Raw genomic sequence first — 18,215 nt, 5'->3', positions numbered from 1 at the left:
CACCAATCGGTCCCAAAACTGACCCGATGAGCTATGCTCATAAAACGAACACAAGGACTAAGGACCGATTGGTGGGGGAAATGGGGGGATCACCAATGGGTCCCTAACCGACCCAAAGAGCAAAGCTCATAAAGAGTCATAAACGGAAACAACCCAATACAAACAGACCAGGATGACCGAAAGCACACACATCGGAAAACCCCGTCAGAAAGACCGTAACAGACCCACAAAACGTAACCTAAAAGCCGATATACGGCAATATAGTGAATACACGATATGATGACAAATTGACAACACTAAAACTTTGAAGAGACTGTCCCTTACTGAGTTATTGAGAGACTAACTTTTCGTACCCTTTTATTTATATTGCGTACCATTTTTGTTGTTGATCATATCATAGTACTTCCGTACCTATTTACGTAATAAATGTACATATTTTATCATTAATCATAATTTGTACCTATTTTATTACATTTAGTACCACTTTTCTTAAAATTGCACAATGGTCTCTCAATAAAATTTATTAAGAGACCGACTCTCATAAGACCTACTCAATTGATAAAAAATTAAGACAGTGAAATAAGTGATGGACTGATTACGTGATTGTCTACGAAATTCGGTAGAGTGGAACGAGAGAATAACTTTCAATGTTATATCGACATTTCACTTTGACATGTCACGTGATGTCTTAGCACGATATAACACTTGAACAAAAGAACGGAATATCTTCACAATACGGACATGTCTCAGACTTGAAAAAATGATTAGGTTGAATTTAGCTTTGGAGTTTGCATTACATTCCCGCTTTCAACAGAATTGAAATTTGCCCAAAAAGCAACCTTATACGCAGGCGTGCGTAGCAATAGGCAAAGACGATGAGGGATTACACAATAACAATGAATTATGAATATAGCACGGAACCTCTAGTTCTACTGCAAGGTGTAAAATTATTACAAAAAGACATGGAAGAGTCAAGTCTTTGTAAAGTACAATACGACGAACACACAGTTAGCTAGAGTGGCAGTGAACCCTCTCTTTTTTCTCAAACAGAGTCGCTACATTATTGACTGTACAGGAAACCCACTGAAATTCCACATTATTGCTGAACTATTCTTATTCAATAAAGTTATCATAGAAAGCACAAATATACACCAAAAATTCATCTACGTCAATGAAAACTTCTGATGTAACTGATGAGTTTACCGTGATAGATGGTGTAGACGTGTAGTTTTGGTTCAGTTACCTGCATATGGAAATCAGAGAACAAAGCATTATTAAACCTCTTAATATATACAAGTACAATGGTTTCTAATTTCCATGATTAGTGTCCGAATGTCATGGGTGATAATAGAGTAGCTAAGCGTAAACTAAATTCTTCTCACAATAAAATTAAAAAACAAAGAAAAACAATTGATCAGGACATAGGCAGTATATTAATAGCTAGTGAAGAAGTTTTGATCAAGAGGCTAAAGTAGCTACGAGAAATAGGAGACGATACTAGGGGCACATTTGGGATTTAACATGCATTGAGCCAAGACAGTCCTTACATCGTGAAATTTGGGGCACATTGACCTCAAGTCAAGCTTTAACAAGCACAGCTGAGTGCTGACAGGCAAGAATACTTTTGCTATTAGCCTCGCTCCCATAGATAGCCCCCTGTGCAACCAATCAATTCATTCGGTAAACTTGCATTACCATTTACCACCACCTGCAAAGCTTATAATACTTTTGCTGCATATTACAATCAATCCGACTCAAGCTCGGATTAAAATGGATGGTGTAATTTAAAAGTATATAGTCTTGATATTGGCGGGATAAGCACCTCTATGGCTCTATTTCTGAGACGACAGTTCACATGACTGCCAAAGGAATGCATGATATCGCGTATGCAAGATACGATGACAAATCCAAACTCTAAAGACAGTGAAATAAGTGATGGGTTGATTATCTACAGACATGTATGTAGATATCAAAATTCAGTACGTAAACATACACCCAAAGTCGGAGGAGAGAATAAATTTCTCTGTTATTTCGACCTTTCAGTTGACAACCTCACATGATGTGTTAACAGGATACGAATATACGATTATGGTATTGCACTATCATTGTTATATTTTAGCTAGAAGCGTAAACTAAATTCCCCATACAATAAAGGAACAACCAATGAAACACAATTGATCGGGACTATAGGAGAACGACTCAAACATGTAAGAAGTATTTATGAAAAGTTGAATGATCAAAGCTGAAGAGATTTTAATCAAGAGGTCGGCTAACGATAGGAGAACGACATAGATGGGACACATTTGGGATGTAAACATGCATTGACCTCAAGTCAAGCTCCAACGAACACGGCTCATAGGCAAGAGAGTCAAGCTGCCTGCTTCCTATAAAGGCAAAATAAGCTTGTCTTTACTTCCAATAATTTCTGTGTGGCCCAGAAGCTAAGTCGTTAGCGAAGTGGTGTCACTTCGGATCGGAATTTATGAGAAGGAAGACACGCCACATGACTTGTTTTCGTAACAAATTGCAACCAAAATGGTGTGGTTGCATAGAAAAATAAATAAATAAATAAATAATGATTTCAAAATAAAACTGGAAAATGGCTTACAGAGATCCGAACCTGCGCTGCTGCACTGTGCACAGAATGATGGACCAGTGTGGTATCGAACATTAAAAACAATAGAAAAACAAAAGAATTCAAGGTGCTTGTCAACAGTTGATCAAGTCATTAACACAAGTGCTTTACATAAACAGTCTTTCCAGAGTAATTACGGCAGTGATGATGTCTATTCTTCCGGAGAAACAGCAAACACGATCTTTTAAGGGTCACTGGACAAAGTAAAAAAAAACTGGTAAATATTAAACAAAATAGGTAATGCTAGATATTTAAGGTGCGGCACCTTAAAGTGCTGACTACTGACCATCTTCCACAATTTTTCGTGTCATTCAGAATAATGTGTTGACGGTCATCTCCTGCAGACGATGCCTGGCAGGAAGCAGTATCACACCTTAACAATTCATCATTGCAAGTCATTGTTTCATATTTGTAAGTCACAGGAATCAGCACTAACCTTCAAATTTGTACATTGATATCGAGTTATCAAGGTTGTATTGCTGAACATGCAAAACCAGATAAACTGATGTCACTATGTCAGAATAGTTTGGACCTGACGACGGTCTAAGCAGTAATGTTCTCAGAAGATCTACGTACCAGTCAAGTTCCGCTGAAAAGTTCACAGCCTTGAGCCAGTGTCTGGAGAATTAGAGCACATGCGATATTAGATCTCTTATAATCGCCCTCTCCGTGCCTATGTAATTTAAAAGCAAAAATAAACATATCAGAATCAAGATAGTGTGGAGGATAATTACCAGTGGCGTGCAAAGTGCAAACACTCTCAATCTCTCCACTTAATAATTCCAGCAACTAACGCAGGGAAAAAGATGAAACATGTTTATAGACAGTTTAGGATCGTGATTTGTTTACACGACAAACTATACTTAGTAAAATACGAGTATTAAACAAGCCACCCTGCTTGCCGTTTCCATAGAGAAAATGCCACAAGGTGTGGCGTGTCTTCCATTTTCCAGTTCCTTGAATTCCAATCATACATGGACCCTATATTGTAAAATACTTTCAAGTTGACACCATTTCGCTGATTTTTTATTTTTTAAAACATTATCTTGAGAAAAAGTTCGGCAATAAGACCCGAGAATAAATCATGTAACAGTAATAATGGTCAAGTGTTTACCGTAGTAGATGGTGCAAATACCCTTGGGTAACTACGAGACGTAGACCAGAGAATAATTCTCATTTAAATGCCTATATAAATGAAAGTGTGATTAACTTCAAGAGCATCTCACACAAAAAGAAAACTACCGACAACTACACAAATATGAAACTAATCCACCTCCAAACCCAAAATGAAAGTCCAAGTTTTATTTCTCCCCTATGTAACAAGGCATCCTTTCTTCTCATCTTTGTTTTTGTAATGCAAAGTGTTACTTTAACTCTATCATTCCGTAGTGTTGGCTACCCAGGCAACGAAACCGACCACACGGCGTTGCTGGCCATCAAGCGCCAACTATTGGTGCCTTCCAACCGCGTTTTAAGCTCGTGGAATGACTCAATTCACCACTGTTTTTGGGAGGGGGTTTATTGTGGACATAAACATAGGAGAGTGATTGCACTAGATTTAAATTCTAGAGGGTTGGCAGGAACCATATCTCCTTTTATAGGAAATCTAAGCTTCCTCAAGTTCATTAGCCTTGATAATAATAGCCTATATGGAGAAATCCCTAGTCAATTAGGTCATCTATTCAGGCTTGATGACCTAAGGCTAAATAATAACACACTTGAAGGTGAAATTCCAGCCAACATATCTCGTTGTATTAACCTCAGATTTATTAACTTACGCAACAACAAGCTCGGGGGAAACCTCCCAATAGGACTAGGAGCACTCTCAAAGCTAAAAGATTTTCAGGTACAACATAACCATCTTACGGGGGGTCTTTTTGACATCATACAAAATCTTACCTCTTTAGTGGACATAAGTGCTTCTTACAACTCATTTACAGGAACTATCCCAAACAGCATTGGTAGGATGCAAAATCTAACCACCCTTGCAGTTGGATCAAATAAACTCTCAGGCACACTCCCCACGTCGCTTTTTAATCTCTCCTCCCTTCAAGTTCTTCATTTTCCTGACAACCAACTACATGGAGAACTTCCAGCAGATATTGGTGTCGATATTCCCCGTTTAACATGGTTAGCCCTCGGGGGAAACAACTTCACAGGATTGATTCCAATCACGATCCAAAACCTCACCACACTTGAAGAAATTGACCTTACTAGAAATAGTTTTAGCGGAAGGATTCCTTGTGATTTTAGGAATTTTCAAAGCCTGGGTATTTTATCTTTTTCGATGAACTACCTAGAGGGCAATATCAACTTTATAACTACACTAGTTAACTACAGTCAATTAAGTATCCTAGATTTGGGATCAAATCACTTTTCTGGAATAATACCCAAAACCATTGCCAATCTCACTTCTTTGATATGGCTCAGTATCCAACTCAATCCCATCACTGGCATGATTCCGAAAGGTATTACCAGTCTCATCAATCTTCAGATATTAGCTCTGGATAAATGCAACTTAATGGGATCTCTTCCTGAGGATTTCGGGAAGCTTCACAAATTAGAACACCTTCAGTTAGGGGGCAACAAGTTAGAAGGTAAAATTCCCAATTCCATGGCCAATTTATCACACTTGAGTTCGCTTTATTTAGATAACAACATATTGGAAGGAAGTATACCTCCAAACCTCGGGAATTGCCAAAGCTTGTTGTACGTGCATTTATCAAACAATGAACTCAATGGAACCTTGGGCAATGAGCTATTTGAAGGATCTGCTACATTTATTGAAGTATTTTTGACTGATAACCATTTGGAAGGCTCCCTACCTTTGGAAATGAGTAAACAAAATAACCTACAAATGTTAGGACTAGCTAACAATAAGTTTTCGGGTTTCATTCCAGATAGTCTTGGTGACTGTTCTGACCTTCAATACCTCTACATGGAAGGAAATTCATTCCAGGGAAATATTCCATCATCTTTTGCTTCTTCGGCTAGCCTACTAGAAATTGACATTTCTCAAAATAATTTATCCGGCCCCATTCCAGCCTTCTTCTCTAAATTTCACCAACTATACTACCTTAACATATCTTACAATGATTTTGAGGGGAGGGTTCCAACGAATTCAATATTTGCAAATGCAAGTGCGGTCTTTGTTGCTGGCAATAGCAGACTTTGTGGAGGAATAACACAGCTTCATTTACCCAAGTGTATTGAGAATAAAATCTTTAAAAAGAAGAAAAGAATAATGTCTCATGCCCTTAAACTGATAATCCCAATCGTTGGTGCACTAATTGGGATGGTGGCCATAGCATCAGGCTTATATCGGGCATGTATCAAAAAGAAAAAGACACCTCTTTCATCAGGTACAATGATGGGGAATGTAACTATGAAAGTGTCTTACGACATGTTACTCAAAGCAACGGCTGGTTTTAATTCAGAGAATCTACTTGGAATGGGATCTTTTGGATCCGTGTTTAAAGGGATTTTGGATGGAAAGACGGTTGCAGTGAAAGTCCTCAACTTGGAACAACACGGTGCATCTAAGAGTTTCATGGCAGAGTGCAATGCGTTGAGGAATGTCCGTCACCGGAATCTGATAGGCATCATAACAGCATGTTCTAGTATTGACTTTCAAAGAAATGATTTTAGAGCTCTAGTATATGAGTACATGCCAAATGGAAGCCTAGACAAATGGTTACATGGAGTCCACAAAAACATGAGCCTTGCTCAAAGGGTGGATGTAGCGATTGATGTGGCCCATGCAATCAGCTATCTCCACCATGAGTGTGAAACTCCAATAGTGCACTGTGACTTGAAACCAAGCAACATACTGCTTGACAGTGACATGGTCGCTCATGTTGGAGATTTTGGATTAGCAAGGTTTCTTAGTCAACCCCGACATCCGAATCAAAGTAGTACAATTGGAATCAAGGGCACTATAGGCTATGCTGCTCCAGGTAAGAATAGTGTGACTCCTAACTATAATTTGTCTGACAAACACCATGAAGTACCATTGCAAATATATCTATCTATTAACTATTCACCAATTTTGTGGCTAAGCATTGTCATGGGGTTCACATGTCAGAGTACGGACTCGGAAGTGAGCCATCTACAGAGGGTGATGTTTACAGCTATGGCATACTCCTACTTGAGCTAATGACAGGAAAGAGTCCAACAGACAACATGTTCAAAGAAGGCTACAGCCTTCGTCTGCATGCAGAAGCAGCATTACCTGACCAAGTTTTACAAATTGTAGACCCATCACTTGAAGAAGATAACGTCACTGAAGAAGCCGATGACACAAGGGAAATCCAAGATGAGCTTCAACGAAGGGTGGAATGCATTGCTTCTGTCATTACTGTCGGAGTGTCCTGCTCCTGTCATTTGCCACAAGAACGAATGAAAATAGTCGACGCCACTAGCAGGCTTCAATCAGCAAGAGACAAGCTTCTGAATGCTAGAAACAGGCGTAATCTCCGTGCAAGAGGTATATCATGAGGCGTAATTATGCTGAAACTTTCAAGTTATTTATAAATTCTGCTAACATAACATTATTTCAAAATTGTACCGCTGATGTTTACAGGGGCCTGATCGAACAACGTTGATCATAATCAGGAAAACAAGGGGCCGCCAATTGAAGTCTCAAGAGAGATATAATAAGACTACAAATCTACTCTAGTTGAATGTAAAAAGCTTTTAAGTTCCTGTGACTGATAACTTGTTATGTACTTTACTACTTATTATCATTATCATGTACGTCTACGAGAGTAATAACACTAATAAGACTACAAATTAATTACTTATTATCATTATCTTGTGTTAAGTGCATAACATCCACATAGAATGTACAATTAATTCGCTGGGATGATAACCTCAATTTTGCAAATTGATAGCTTAGTTTTTTCAGCGGATTTTATGGCTGATCAGCCAAATTATATGCATCATAACAGTTAACAAATATGAACTGCAGTAAGTAAAAAAATTTTTAAAAAAATAATAATAATAATAATATTGTACCTTTCTAAATCTTCAATTTATAAAATGCATAATTCCGGTGATCACTGAAAATGAAAATAAGCGACGCCATAAGCAGGCTTCGAATCAGCAAGAGAGAACCTTCTGAATGCCAGAAAAATGGCGTAATCTTCCTGCAGAAGGAGTACTTGATATCAGTAGACATATCAATATTTACTCAATTTATATTTCATTACTACTCCCACCGTCCCAATCATTTGCTTATCTTTGATTAAAATACACCTCAAAATGAATATAAAAGATAAATAAATGATTGAGACGGAAAGAGTATCAGTTAATCCGGGGAACTCAACTGCACTAAACAACTGAGTTTTGCAGATTAGGGTTTTACGAATTATTGGGCTTGATTAGAAGTAACTCTAATTAGATGATGCAATCATAATATAACAGGTACTTTGAGACGGTAATCTCAATTATTACTCCCTCCGATACTTTAGAATTGCATCATTTGTTCATAATTTCCTTGACAAGTTTTGAGAAATGAATTACTTGTAATTTCAAATAATCGAATCGGAGGATAATAACTAAATAAAAAGTTTAATTAAAAACCATGAATTAGATAAACTATTAATCGAGAGACTTACATTTTGCCCATGTACTCTCCGATCTCCACTTTCTCATGATAGAGGGGACTGTGGGACGCTTTCACTACAAGTTTAGACATGGTGGGTTAACAAGGCCGATTTTCGTTCGGGTTAATTTCGGATTTGTAAGAGGTTAAGTTACCTTGGCTCATTTTCGGGTAAATTATTATCAAGTTTTTTATGGATAATAATTGATGTGCAACTTTAAACATTCAGGTGGAGTTAATTCGAGTACAGGTCAAGCTCGTGTCTTGAGTTCGGGTGTCGGGTTGAGTCCGAGTAGAGACATTCGACCGGGTCAGCTTTGTCGGGTCTATAGTCAAGTTATCATAAATATTTGTGTAAATCCGTTCTACAATAAGCTTTTGAGAAATACTTGCGTAAGACGGTCTTTCGCAAGTTTATTGTAAAACGGGTTATCATTATACTATCATATTGTAGAACCGTTTTATATAAGACTAAATGATTCGGGTTATCTACTGAGAGTCCGAGATCTCATTTTCTTTATTTAGTTACCAAATGACCATCCAAGTAAATAATTTCTGAAACATCCGTAAATATTTTCAACTATTCAAATAAGGTTAAATTACATATAAGACAATTTACATCAAATGTTCTAAAGCAACTCAGCTCTGTAAAAAAAACTCAAACCATTCTTTTTAGTTTTTCGTCCATAAGATAAGTTATTGAATTAAATTTCTATTTTACCCTTCTAATTCACTACCTATTTTTAAAAGATGATAAAATCTCTCTTTTCCTTGATTACTTGATTTTTTTTTTTTCTTGACAATTAGTTACTTGAATTTTTACGTATTCTGAAGTAAATGATATTTGATTGAACTTTCGAATTTTTGGTAAAGAATCTTCGAAATCTAAGTTTTATAAATATAGTGTGGATATTATGCTTAGGTTAGATATAGCAACATCGCACCGATGATAATGCGTTATGTTTGGTCCAGACTCCAGACCAACAAATACCCCATCTGTGAAATAAGTGATGGACTGATTAGGTGATCTTCAGAGATATTGAAATTCAGTAAGTAAACACCTAAAGTACAAGAAGCTTAGAGTGGAAGGAGAGAATAACTTTCAATGTTATATCGACATTTCACTTTACAACATGTCACATGATGTCTTAGCACGATATAACACTTGAACAAAAGAACGGAATATCTTCACAATACGGACATGTCTCAGACTTGAAAAAATGATTAGCTTGAATTTAGCTTTGGAGTCTGCATTACATTCCCGCTTTCAACAGAATTTAAATTTGCCCGAAAAGCAACCTTATACGCAGGCGTGCGTAGCAATAGGCAAAGACTTTGAATGTAGCACAGAGCCTCTAGTTCTACTGCTAGGTGTAGAATTATTACAAAAAGACATGGAAGAGTCAAGTCTTTGTAAAGTAGAATACGACGAACACACATAGTTAAACGGTTAGCTAGATTGACAGTGAACCCTCTCTTTTTCTCAAACAGTCATTACATTATTGACTGTACAGGAAAGCCACTGAAATTTCCTCATTGCTGAGCTATTCTTATTCAATAAAGCTATCATAGAAAAAACACAAATATACCCCACAAAATTCATCTACGTCAATGAAAACTTCTGATGTGACTGACGAGTTTGCCGTGATAGATGGTGCAGACATGTAGTTTCGGTCGAATTACCTGCACATGGAAATCAGAGAACAAGGCATCATTGAAGTTCTTAATATAAGTCCCAACATATAAAGCTTTCTAATTTCCGTGATTAGAGTCCAAATGTCATTAGCTAAAAATTGAATGCCAGAAGTGTAAACTAAATTCCTTCACAATATAGCATAAAACAAAGAAAAACAATTGATCGGGACATAGACATTAGACAGTATATTAATAGCACGTGACGCAAACATATACGGAGTATTTATGAGAATGAAGTTAAATGATCAAAGCTCAAAAAATATTGATCAAGAGGCCAAAGATAGGATACCGTGGTACTTGGGGCACATTTGGGATGTAACATGAATAATTATATTGAATCAAGATAGTCCTTGAATCGTGAAATTAGGGGCACATTGACCTCAAGTCAAGCTCTAACAAGCACGGCTGAGTGCTGACAGGCAAGAGTCATTTCGGATGTAACTTCTTGTCCTAAGGGGAAGCTGCCTGCTTCCTGTAAGGCAAAATAAGCTTGTCTTTACTTCAACAACTTCTGTAGTGTGTCAGTGTGTGGCCGAGAAGCCAACTCTCCTTTTTTTTTTAAAAAATATACAGTGTAAAAATTTAGCGAAATAGTGTCACTTAGAATCGGAGTTTATGAAAAGGAAGATACGCCACATGACAGAACAGATGTCTTAACACTTAACAGGATATAACAGTGCAACACCATTTTAGGCCACAAGGAGGGAATAATATATTCACAATACACATATGATGACACTTGATACAATGATTAGCTTGAATTTAGTTATGGAGTCTGCTGCATCACAGTCCCGCTTTCAACAGAATTGAAATTTGCCCCAAATGCAATAACCTTGCAAGCAGGGGTGCGTAGCAATAAGCGAAGACGATGACGGATTACACAAACACATATAATGATCAAGTGAGGGACCAAGCAAAACAATGAATGCAGCACAGAGCCTCTAGTTCTACTGCTAGGTGTAGAATTATTACAAAAGGACATGAAGAGTCAGTCAAGTCTAGTCTTTGTATAATACTCCTAATCTAGTAGGACAAAGTCATGGAGTCAAGCAAACTGTTAGTTCGAGTGGGGTAATGAATATTTCTTTTTCTCAAAGAAATGTCATTACATTATTGACCCTACAGGGAAGACTCAAGTCAAGTCAAGTCTAACGATTTAGGATGTAAACATGCATTGACCTCAAGTCAACCTCCAACAAACACGGCTAACATACCAAAAAGATAACTCCTATGATCAAGATTAAAAAAAATACTACAAAGAAAAAAGAAAAAAAGATACCACTCCTTGACAATTATTATTAGAAAAACTCTTGCTTCTCCGGACAACTGTACTTCTTACACTTAAACCTTTATAATGTTTTATTTGATGGATTACTTTTATGTATAAGGAGGACGGGGCACATATGGGATGTAACATGCATTGACTTCAAGTCAAGCTCCAATAAACACGGCTGATAGGCAAAATAAGCTGGTCTTTACTTCCAAGAATTTCTGTCGTGTGTTAGTGTGTGGTCCAGAAGCTAACTCATTAGCGAAATGGTGTCACTTAGGATCGGAATTTATATGAGAAGGAAAACACGCCACATGACATGTCGTGTTCGTAGAACAGACGGCAATCAAAATGGCGTGGTGCCGTGGTTGCATAAAGAAAGCTAAATCCTTTTCATGCCATGTTTGATTAAAATAAAACTGGAAAATGGCTTACAGAGATCGGAACCTGCGCTGCTGCACAGACTGGTATCAAACATTAAAAACAATAGAAAAACAAAAGAATTCGAGGTGCTTTACACACACACTCTTTCCAGGGTAATTACGGCAGTGATGATGTTAATTTTCCTGAGAAAGAGCAAACACGATCTTTTCAGTGTCACTGGACAAAGTAAAAAAAAAACTGGTAAAGAACTGACTACTGACCATCTTCCCCAATTTTTCGTGTCATTCGGAAATAAATGTGAGCAAGAAGCAGTATCTGTGGAGAATAATTACCAGTGGCGTGCAAGCACTCTCAATATCTCCGCTTAATAATTCCAGCAACGCAGGCCGGGAAAAAGATAAAACATATGTATAGACAGTTAAGGATCGTGATTTGTTTACACGAAAAACTATATATAGTAAAATGCGAGTATTAAACAAGCCATCCTTCTTGTAGTGTCCATAGATAAAATGCCACAAGGTGTGGCGTGCGCGTGTCTTTCATTTTCCAGCTCCTTGAATTCTGATCATACATGGACCCTATATTATCAAATATTTTTGACCATTTCGCTGATTTTTTATTTTTTAAAACATTATCATGAGAAAAGGTTCGGCAATAAGACCCGAGAATAAATCATGTAACAGTAATAATGGTCTAAGTGTTTACCGTAGTAGATGGTGCAAATACCCTTGGCTAACTACGAGACGTAGACCAGAGAATAAATCATCATTTAAATGCCTATATAAATGAAAGTGTGATTAACTTCAAGAGCATCTCACACCAACTAACTGCCGACAATTCTACAAAATGAAACCAATCCAAAATAAAAGTCCCAGTTTTATTTCAACCCTATGTAACAAGGCAGCCTTTCTTCTCATCTTTGTTTTTGTAATGAAAAGTATTACTGTAACTTCATCATTCCGTAATGTTGGCTACCCAGGCAACGAAACCGACCACACTGCGTTGCTGGCCATCAAGAACCAACTATTGGTTCCTTCCAAACAGATTTTAAGCTCTTGGAATGACTCTATTCACCACTGTTCTTGGGAGGGGGTTACTTGTGGGCGTAAACATAATAGAGTGACTGTACTAGATTTGAGTTCTAGGGGTTTGGCAGGAACCATATCCCCTTTCATAGGAAACCTAAGCTTCCTTAAGATCATTAACCTTTACAATAATAGTCTATATGGAGAAATCCCAACTCAATTAGGTCATCTAGTTAGGCTTCAAGAACTAGTGCTATATAACAACACACTTGTAGGTGAAATTCCAGGTAACATATCTGGTTGTGTTAACCTCAGAGTATTTTTCATAGCCAACAACAAACTAGAGGGAAAGCTCCCAACAGGATTAGGAGCATTGTCAAAGCTAATAGACTTTCGTGTGCAAACTAACCATCTTACGGGCCCTCTTTTTGACATCATACAAAACCTTACTTCTTTAGTAACAATATCTGCTGCTTTCAACTCATTTACAGGAACTATCCCAAACAACATTGGTAGGATGCAAAATCTAACCATCCTTGCACTTGAAGTAAATGATTTCTCAGGCACACTTCCCACATCCCTTTTTAATATCTCCTCCCTTCAAAGGCTTGAGTTTACGGACAACCAACTACATGGAGAACTTCCAGCAGATGTTGGCGTCAATGTTCCTCGCCTGAAATGGTTAAGCCTCGAGGAAAACAACTTTACAGGATTAATTCCAATAACGATCCAAAATATCACAACTTTTGAACTTATTGCACTCAGTTATAATAATTTTATAGGAAATGTTCCTTTTTATTTTCAACATTTTCATAACCTAAATTCTTTATCTCTTGGAGGTAATTTCCTAGAGGGTAACATAAATTTTATAGATACACTTGTTAACTGCAGCCAATTACAAGTCCTCATTTTGGGACCGAATCATTTTTCTGGAATATTACCAAAATCTGTTGCCAATCTCTCCACCTCTTTGGAATGGCTCATTTTACAATATACACAGATAAGTGGAAAAATTCCAGAAGGTATTACCAATCTCAACAATCTTGAGCAGTTATCAATGGCCAGCAACAAATTAACAGGACCTATCCCTCAAGATTTCGGGAAGCTCTACAAATTGGAACTACTTTATCTGTACTCCAATAATTTAAAAGGTAAAATTCCTAATTCCATGGCCAATTTATCACACTTGAGTGATCTTAATTTAGAATACAATAGATTAGAAGGGAGTATACCACCAAACCTTGGAACTTGCCAAAGCTTGTTGTACCTGCGTTTATCAAACAATAAACTCAATCGAACCTTGGGCAATAAGCTATTTGAAGGATCTGCTTCATTTGTTAAAGTAGATTTGTCTCATAATCATTTGGAAGGCTCTCTACCTTTGGAAATGAGTAAACAAAGTAACCTAGAATTCATGAAACTAAATAACAACAAGTTTTCGGGTGTCATTCCAGATAGTCTTAGCGACTGTTCTGACCTTCAATACCTTGACATGCATGGAAATTCCTTCCATGGAAATATTCCCTCATCCTTCGCTTCTTTGGCTAGCCTACTAGAAATTGACTTATCTCAAAACAATTTATCAGGCCCAATTCCAGCATTCTTCTCTGAATTTCACTTATTATATTACCTTAATTTATCTTACAACAATTTTGAGGGACGGGTTCCAACGAATTCAGTATTTGCAAATGCAAGTGCGGTCTTTGTTGCTGGCAACAACAGGCTTTGTGGAGGAATTAAACAACTTCACTTACCAAAGTGCATTGAGAAGAAAAGCTCGGGAAAGAAGAAAAGAATAATGTCTCGCGCCCTTAAATTGATAATCCCAATTGTTGGCGCACTAATTGGGATGGTAGCCATAACATCAGGGTTGTACCTGGCATGTACCAAAAAGAAAAAGACACCTCTTTCATCAGGTTCAATGATGGGAAATGTAACCATGAAAGTGTCTTACGACATGTTACTCAAAGCAACGGCTGGTTTTTCTTCAGAGAATTTACTTGGGATGGGATCTTTTGGAACCGTGTTTAAGGGGATTTTGGATGGAAATACGGTAGCAGTAAAAGTTCTCAAATTGCAACACCACGGTGCAGCTAAGAGCTTCATGGCAGAGTGCAACACGTTAAGGAATGTCCGGCACCGAAATCTGGTAGGCGTCATAACAGCTTGTTCTAGTATTGACTTTCAGAGAAATGATTTTAGAGCACTAGTATACGAGTACATGCCAAATGGAAGCCTAGACAAATGGTTACATGGAGTCGACAGAAACATGAGCCTTGCACAAAGGGTAGATGTAGCGATTGATGTGGCCCATGCAATCAGCTATCTCCACCATGAGTGTGAAACTCCAATAGTGCACTGTGATTTGAAACCTAGCAACATATTGCTTGACGATGACATGGTCGCTCATGTTGGAGATTTTGGATTAGCAAGGTTTCTTACTCAACCCCGGCATCCGAATCGAAGTAGTACAATTGGAATCAAGGGCACTATAGGCTATGCTGCTCCAGGTAATAATAGTGTGATTCCTAATTATAATTTGTCTGATAAACACCATGAAGTACTATTGCCAATATATCTACTACTCGCTAAATATGTAAAGTCAGTGAGATTGCCTAGCTTAGTCATATAGTAAATGAGTGTTTTAAGGCTCTGGCTATTTATTAAATACTTACCAATTTTGTGGCTAAGCATTGTCATGGGGTTCACATGTCAGAGTACGGGCTCGGAAGTGAGCCATCTACAGAAGGTGATGTCTACAGCTATGGCATATTGCTACTTGAGCTAATCACAGGAAAAAGTCCAACAGACAACATGTTTAATGAAGGCTACAGCCTTCATAAGCATGCGGAAGCAGCATTATCTGACCAAGTCTTACAAATTGTAGACCCATCACTTGAAGATAATCTTACCGAAGAAGATGATGACACAAGGGAAATCCAAGATGAGCTTCAACGAAGAGTGGAATGCATTGCTTCTGTCATTACTGTCGGAGTGTCTTGCTCGAATCATTTGCCACAAGAACGAATGAATATAGTCGATGCCACTAACAGGCTTCAATCAGCAAGAGACAACCTTGTCAATGCTAGAAACAGGCGTAATCTCCGTGCAAGAGGTATATCATGATACATGCCACGACTTTACAGCTTACTAATAACCAATTATGCTGAAACTTTCAACTTATTTATAAATTCTGCTAACATAACATTATTTCAAAATTGTACCGCTGATGTTTACAGGGGCCTGATCGAACAACGTTGATCATAATCAGGAAAACAAGGCGCTGCCAATTGAAGTCTCAAGAGAGATATATTAAGACTACAAATCTACTGTAGTTGAATGTAAAATGCTTTTAAGTTCCTGTGAGTTTGCTGTAAATATGACTAATAAATTGCTATGTACTTTACTACTTATTATCATGTACGTCTACGAGTACTAAGACTACAAATCTACCCGGTATCTTGTGTTAAGTGCATAACATCCACAAACAGGTTCTCTGGGATGATAACCTCAATTTTGCAAATTGATAGCTTAGCTTTATCAGTGGACTTTATGGCTGATCACGCAAATTATATGCATCATAACATTTAACAAATATGAACTGCAGTAATTTTTTTTAAAAAAAAAATTGTACCTTTCTAATCTTCAATTTATTTGACTGTAATGATATACGCTATTTCAGAATGCGAGAAAAATGGCGTAATCTTCCTGCAAGAGGAAGTACTTGATATCAGTAGACATATCAATGTTGCTCAGTCACGAAATATTTACACAGTTACTAATTGATTAATAATTAAAGTATTTCTACGAATTTTCAGAATTACTACTCCCACCGTCCTAATCATTTGTTTATCTTTGATTAGAATACACCTCACAATGAACATAAAAGGTAAATAAATGACTGAGACGGAAAGAGTATCAGTTAATCCTGGAACTCAACTTCACTTAGCAACTGGGTTTGCTGATTAGGGTTCTATGAATTATTGACCTTGATTAGAGCTAAATCTAATTAGTTTATTATGCAATCATATATTATTACTCCCTCCGATTCTTTAGAATCAGAATCGTATCATTTGTTCTAAAGTATGATTAAAAACCTTTGAATTAAAGATAATAGGGTATTAATCGAGCGAGAGACTTACATTTTGCCGATTTACTCTTCACTTTCTCATGGTAGAGGGGACGCTTCCAGTCTTCCAGTACTCAGGTTTAGACCGGGTAAACGAGTCAACTGGGTCGATTTCAGGTTGGGTTAATTTCGGTTTTGTAAGAGATCAAGTTGGATCGACTGATTCGACTCATTTTCGGATCAATTACTACAGTGTAGAACAATAAACATTTTGGTCGGGTCAATTCGAGTTCAGGTTAAAACCCGGGTCTTAAGTTCGGGTGTTCGGTCAAATCGGAGTCGGGTCATTCGGTCCGGATAAGTTTGTCAGGTCTACTCAAGTTATCATAATTTTTGGCAAATCATATCATATACTTCCTCCATTCAACTCCAAACTACCATATTGGTTTTTGCATACTATTCACAAATGAATCTTCAATTGCAATTTTCTCTCAATATATAAGTGAAAATATATTCTTGTGTGATCTTATTTGATTCGTTTTTACGAGTATATTAAAAATATGTAACTTTTATAATTTTTGCATATACGTAGCTAATGATATTTACCGCGCAAAACATGCGTTTGCAAACGTGAAAAGTGTACTATGGTAGTTTGGAGTTGAATGGAGGAAGTATATTATATTAAAGCAGAAACCATCTGCCACATGTCATCAGCAGATGGCTTCTGCCACGTGTCAATTTCAGCATCATTTATTACTAAATAAATTGCTAATTAATAATCCAATTACTAAATTATTATAAAAATATAAATTACTGATATGATCACGTAAATTAAGTCCTATAATTTTGGTGCCTTATCATAAAAAAAGGCAACAATATTAAATCGTAATTTATTTTCGCAGTACAACTTTTACTCATTACAGTACTTTTTGTACCAAACTTTCCATTTATCTACCTTCACAAAAAAAACGTCAGATCTAATTCTCTCTTCCTTCTCTCTATTCTTCAATCCATAACCTCCTTCAATTTCCCTCAAATTTTTCAATTATAAATGAATATGCCACATAGAGAAGGTATTTAATTCAATAATTCATTATTACTAATCAAATTAATTATTTTGTTGAAATTATTTTTGTATCTTGCATTGTCCGTTTACATGAACGAACGCGCTTTATATTCCTCGTCCTGAAATGCACTTTGTATTCCTCATCGCTGAAATACAATGGGCTACAAGCCTACAAGTACAATAATGGAATTACTTTTGCAGAGAAGAGCAACCAGGGTGCCAATTTCTTTGGATCTAATAAAGGAACCCCATTTTTGTAGCTTGATTGGATCAATCAACCAAACAAAGTCTAATTTCGAGAAAAGTTAGAGAGGGAAAATGAGGTAGAAAATAAGAGGGGTATAACTGTCAACATTATACTGTAATGAGTAAAATGTGTACTGCGAAAATCAGCACTTTTTTTATTGTTTAGGTAACAGTTTCTTTAGAAATCAAATCTCGGAAAAATTGATCAACATAATTTAAT

At 37.0% G+C, this 18,215-nt stretch overlaps 2 protein-coding genes and 1 long non-coding RNA gene across 4 annotated transcripts; 2 read left to right on the top strand and 1 right to left on the bottom strand.

The window, feature by feature from the left end:
* Positions 1–897: 897 nt before the first annotated feature.
* Positions 898–16,911, bottom strand: LOC141605075 (uncharacterized). Its single transcript, XR_012526289.1, has 7 exons — positions 16,757–16,911; positions 16,249–16,322; positions 3,212–3,308; positions 3,072–3,114; positions 2,922–2,986; positions 1,548–2,829; positions 898–1,243 (listed from the first exon to the last, which is right to left on the bottom strand). It is a non-coding gene; the product is annotated as an uncharacterized LOC141605075 (long non-coding RNA).
* LOC141605073 (uncharacterized) lies at positions 3,880–7,600 on the top strand. The gene is made up of 2 exons (XM_074423704.1): positions 3,880–6,591; positions 6,720–7,600. Exons 1-2 carry the CDS (start codon positions 3,894–3,896, stop codon positions 7,130–7,132), a joined length of 3,111 nt encoding a protein of 1,036 aa, XP_074279805.1. The 5' UTR covers positions 3,880–3,893; the 3' UTR covers positions 7,133–7,600.
* On the top strand, positions 12,181–16,053 carry LOC141605067 (uncharacterized). 2 transcript variants are annotated; one of them, XM_074423697.1, is made up of 3 exons: positions 12,184–15,124; positions 15,331–15,729; positions 15,854–16,053. In XM_074423697.1, the coding sequence occupies exons 1-3, from the start codon at positions 12,436–12,438 to the stop codon at positions 15,859–15,861; spliced, it is 3,096 nt and encodes a 1,031-aa protein (XP_074279798.1). In that variant the 5' UTR covers positions 12,184–12,435; the 3' UTR covers positions 15,862–16,053. The 2 variants fall into 2 exon arrangements, with proteins under 2 accessions (XP_074279797.1, XP_074279798.1); XM_074423696.1 differs by lacking the exon at positions 15,854–16,053 and having other exon boundaries at positions 12,181–15,124; positions 15,331–15,846.
* Positions 16,912–18,215: the final 1,304 nt, after the last annotated feature.

Source organism: Silene latifolia, chromosome 10 (genome assembly GCF_048544455.1).
Source record: "Silene latifolia isolate original U9 population chromosome 10, ASM4854445v1, whole genome shotgun sequence".
Taxonomy (NCBI): domain Eukaryota; kingdom Viridiplantae; phylum Streptophyta; class Magnoliopsida; order Caryophyllales; family Caryophyllaceae; genus Silene; species Silene latifolia.
The sequence above is the reverse complement of the archived record's forward strand: the minus strand, read 5'-3'. Positions and strand labels throughout refer to the sequence as shown.

What these genes read in the sequence shown, in the direction of transcription:
- LOC141605067 (XM_074423696.1), top strand. Translation starts at nt 12,436, where the DNA reads ATGAAACCAATCCAAAATAAAAGTCCCAGTTTTATTTCAACCCTATGT. An exon ending in TATAGGCTATGCTGCTCCAG is followed by an intron (nt 15,125 to 15,330) that starts GTAATAATAGTG and finishes TTCACATGTCAG; the next exon opens with AGTACGGGCTCGGAAGTGAG.
- LOC141605073 (XM_074423704.1), top strand. Translation starts at nt 3,894, where the DNA reads ATGAAACTAATCCACCTCCAAACCCAAAATGAAAGTCCAAGTTTTATT. An exon ending in TATAGGCTATGCTGCTCCAG is followed by an intron (nt 6,592 to 6,719) that starts GTAAGAATAGTG and finishes TTCACATGTCAG; the next exon opens with AGTACGGACTCGGAAGTGAG.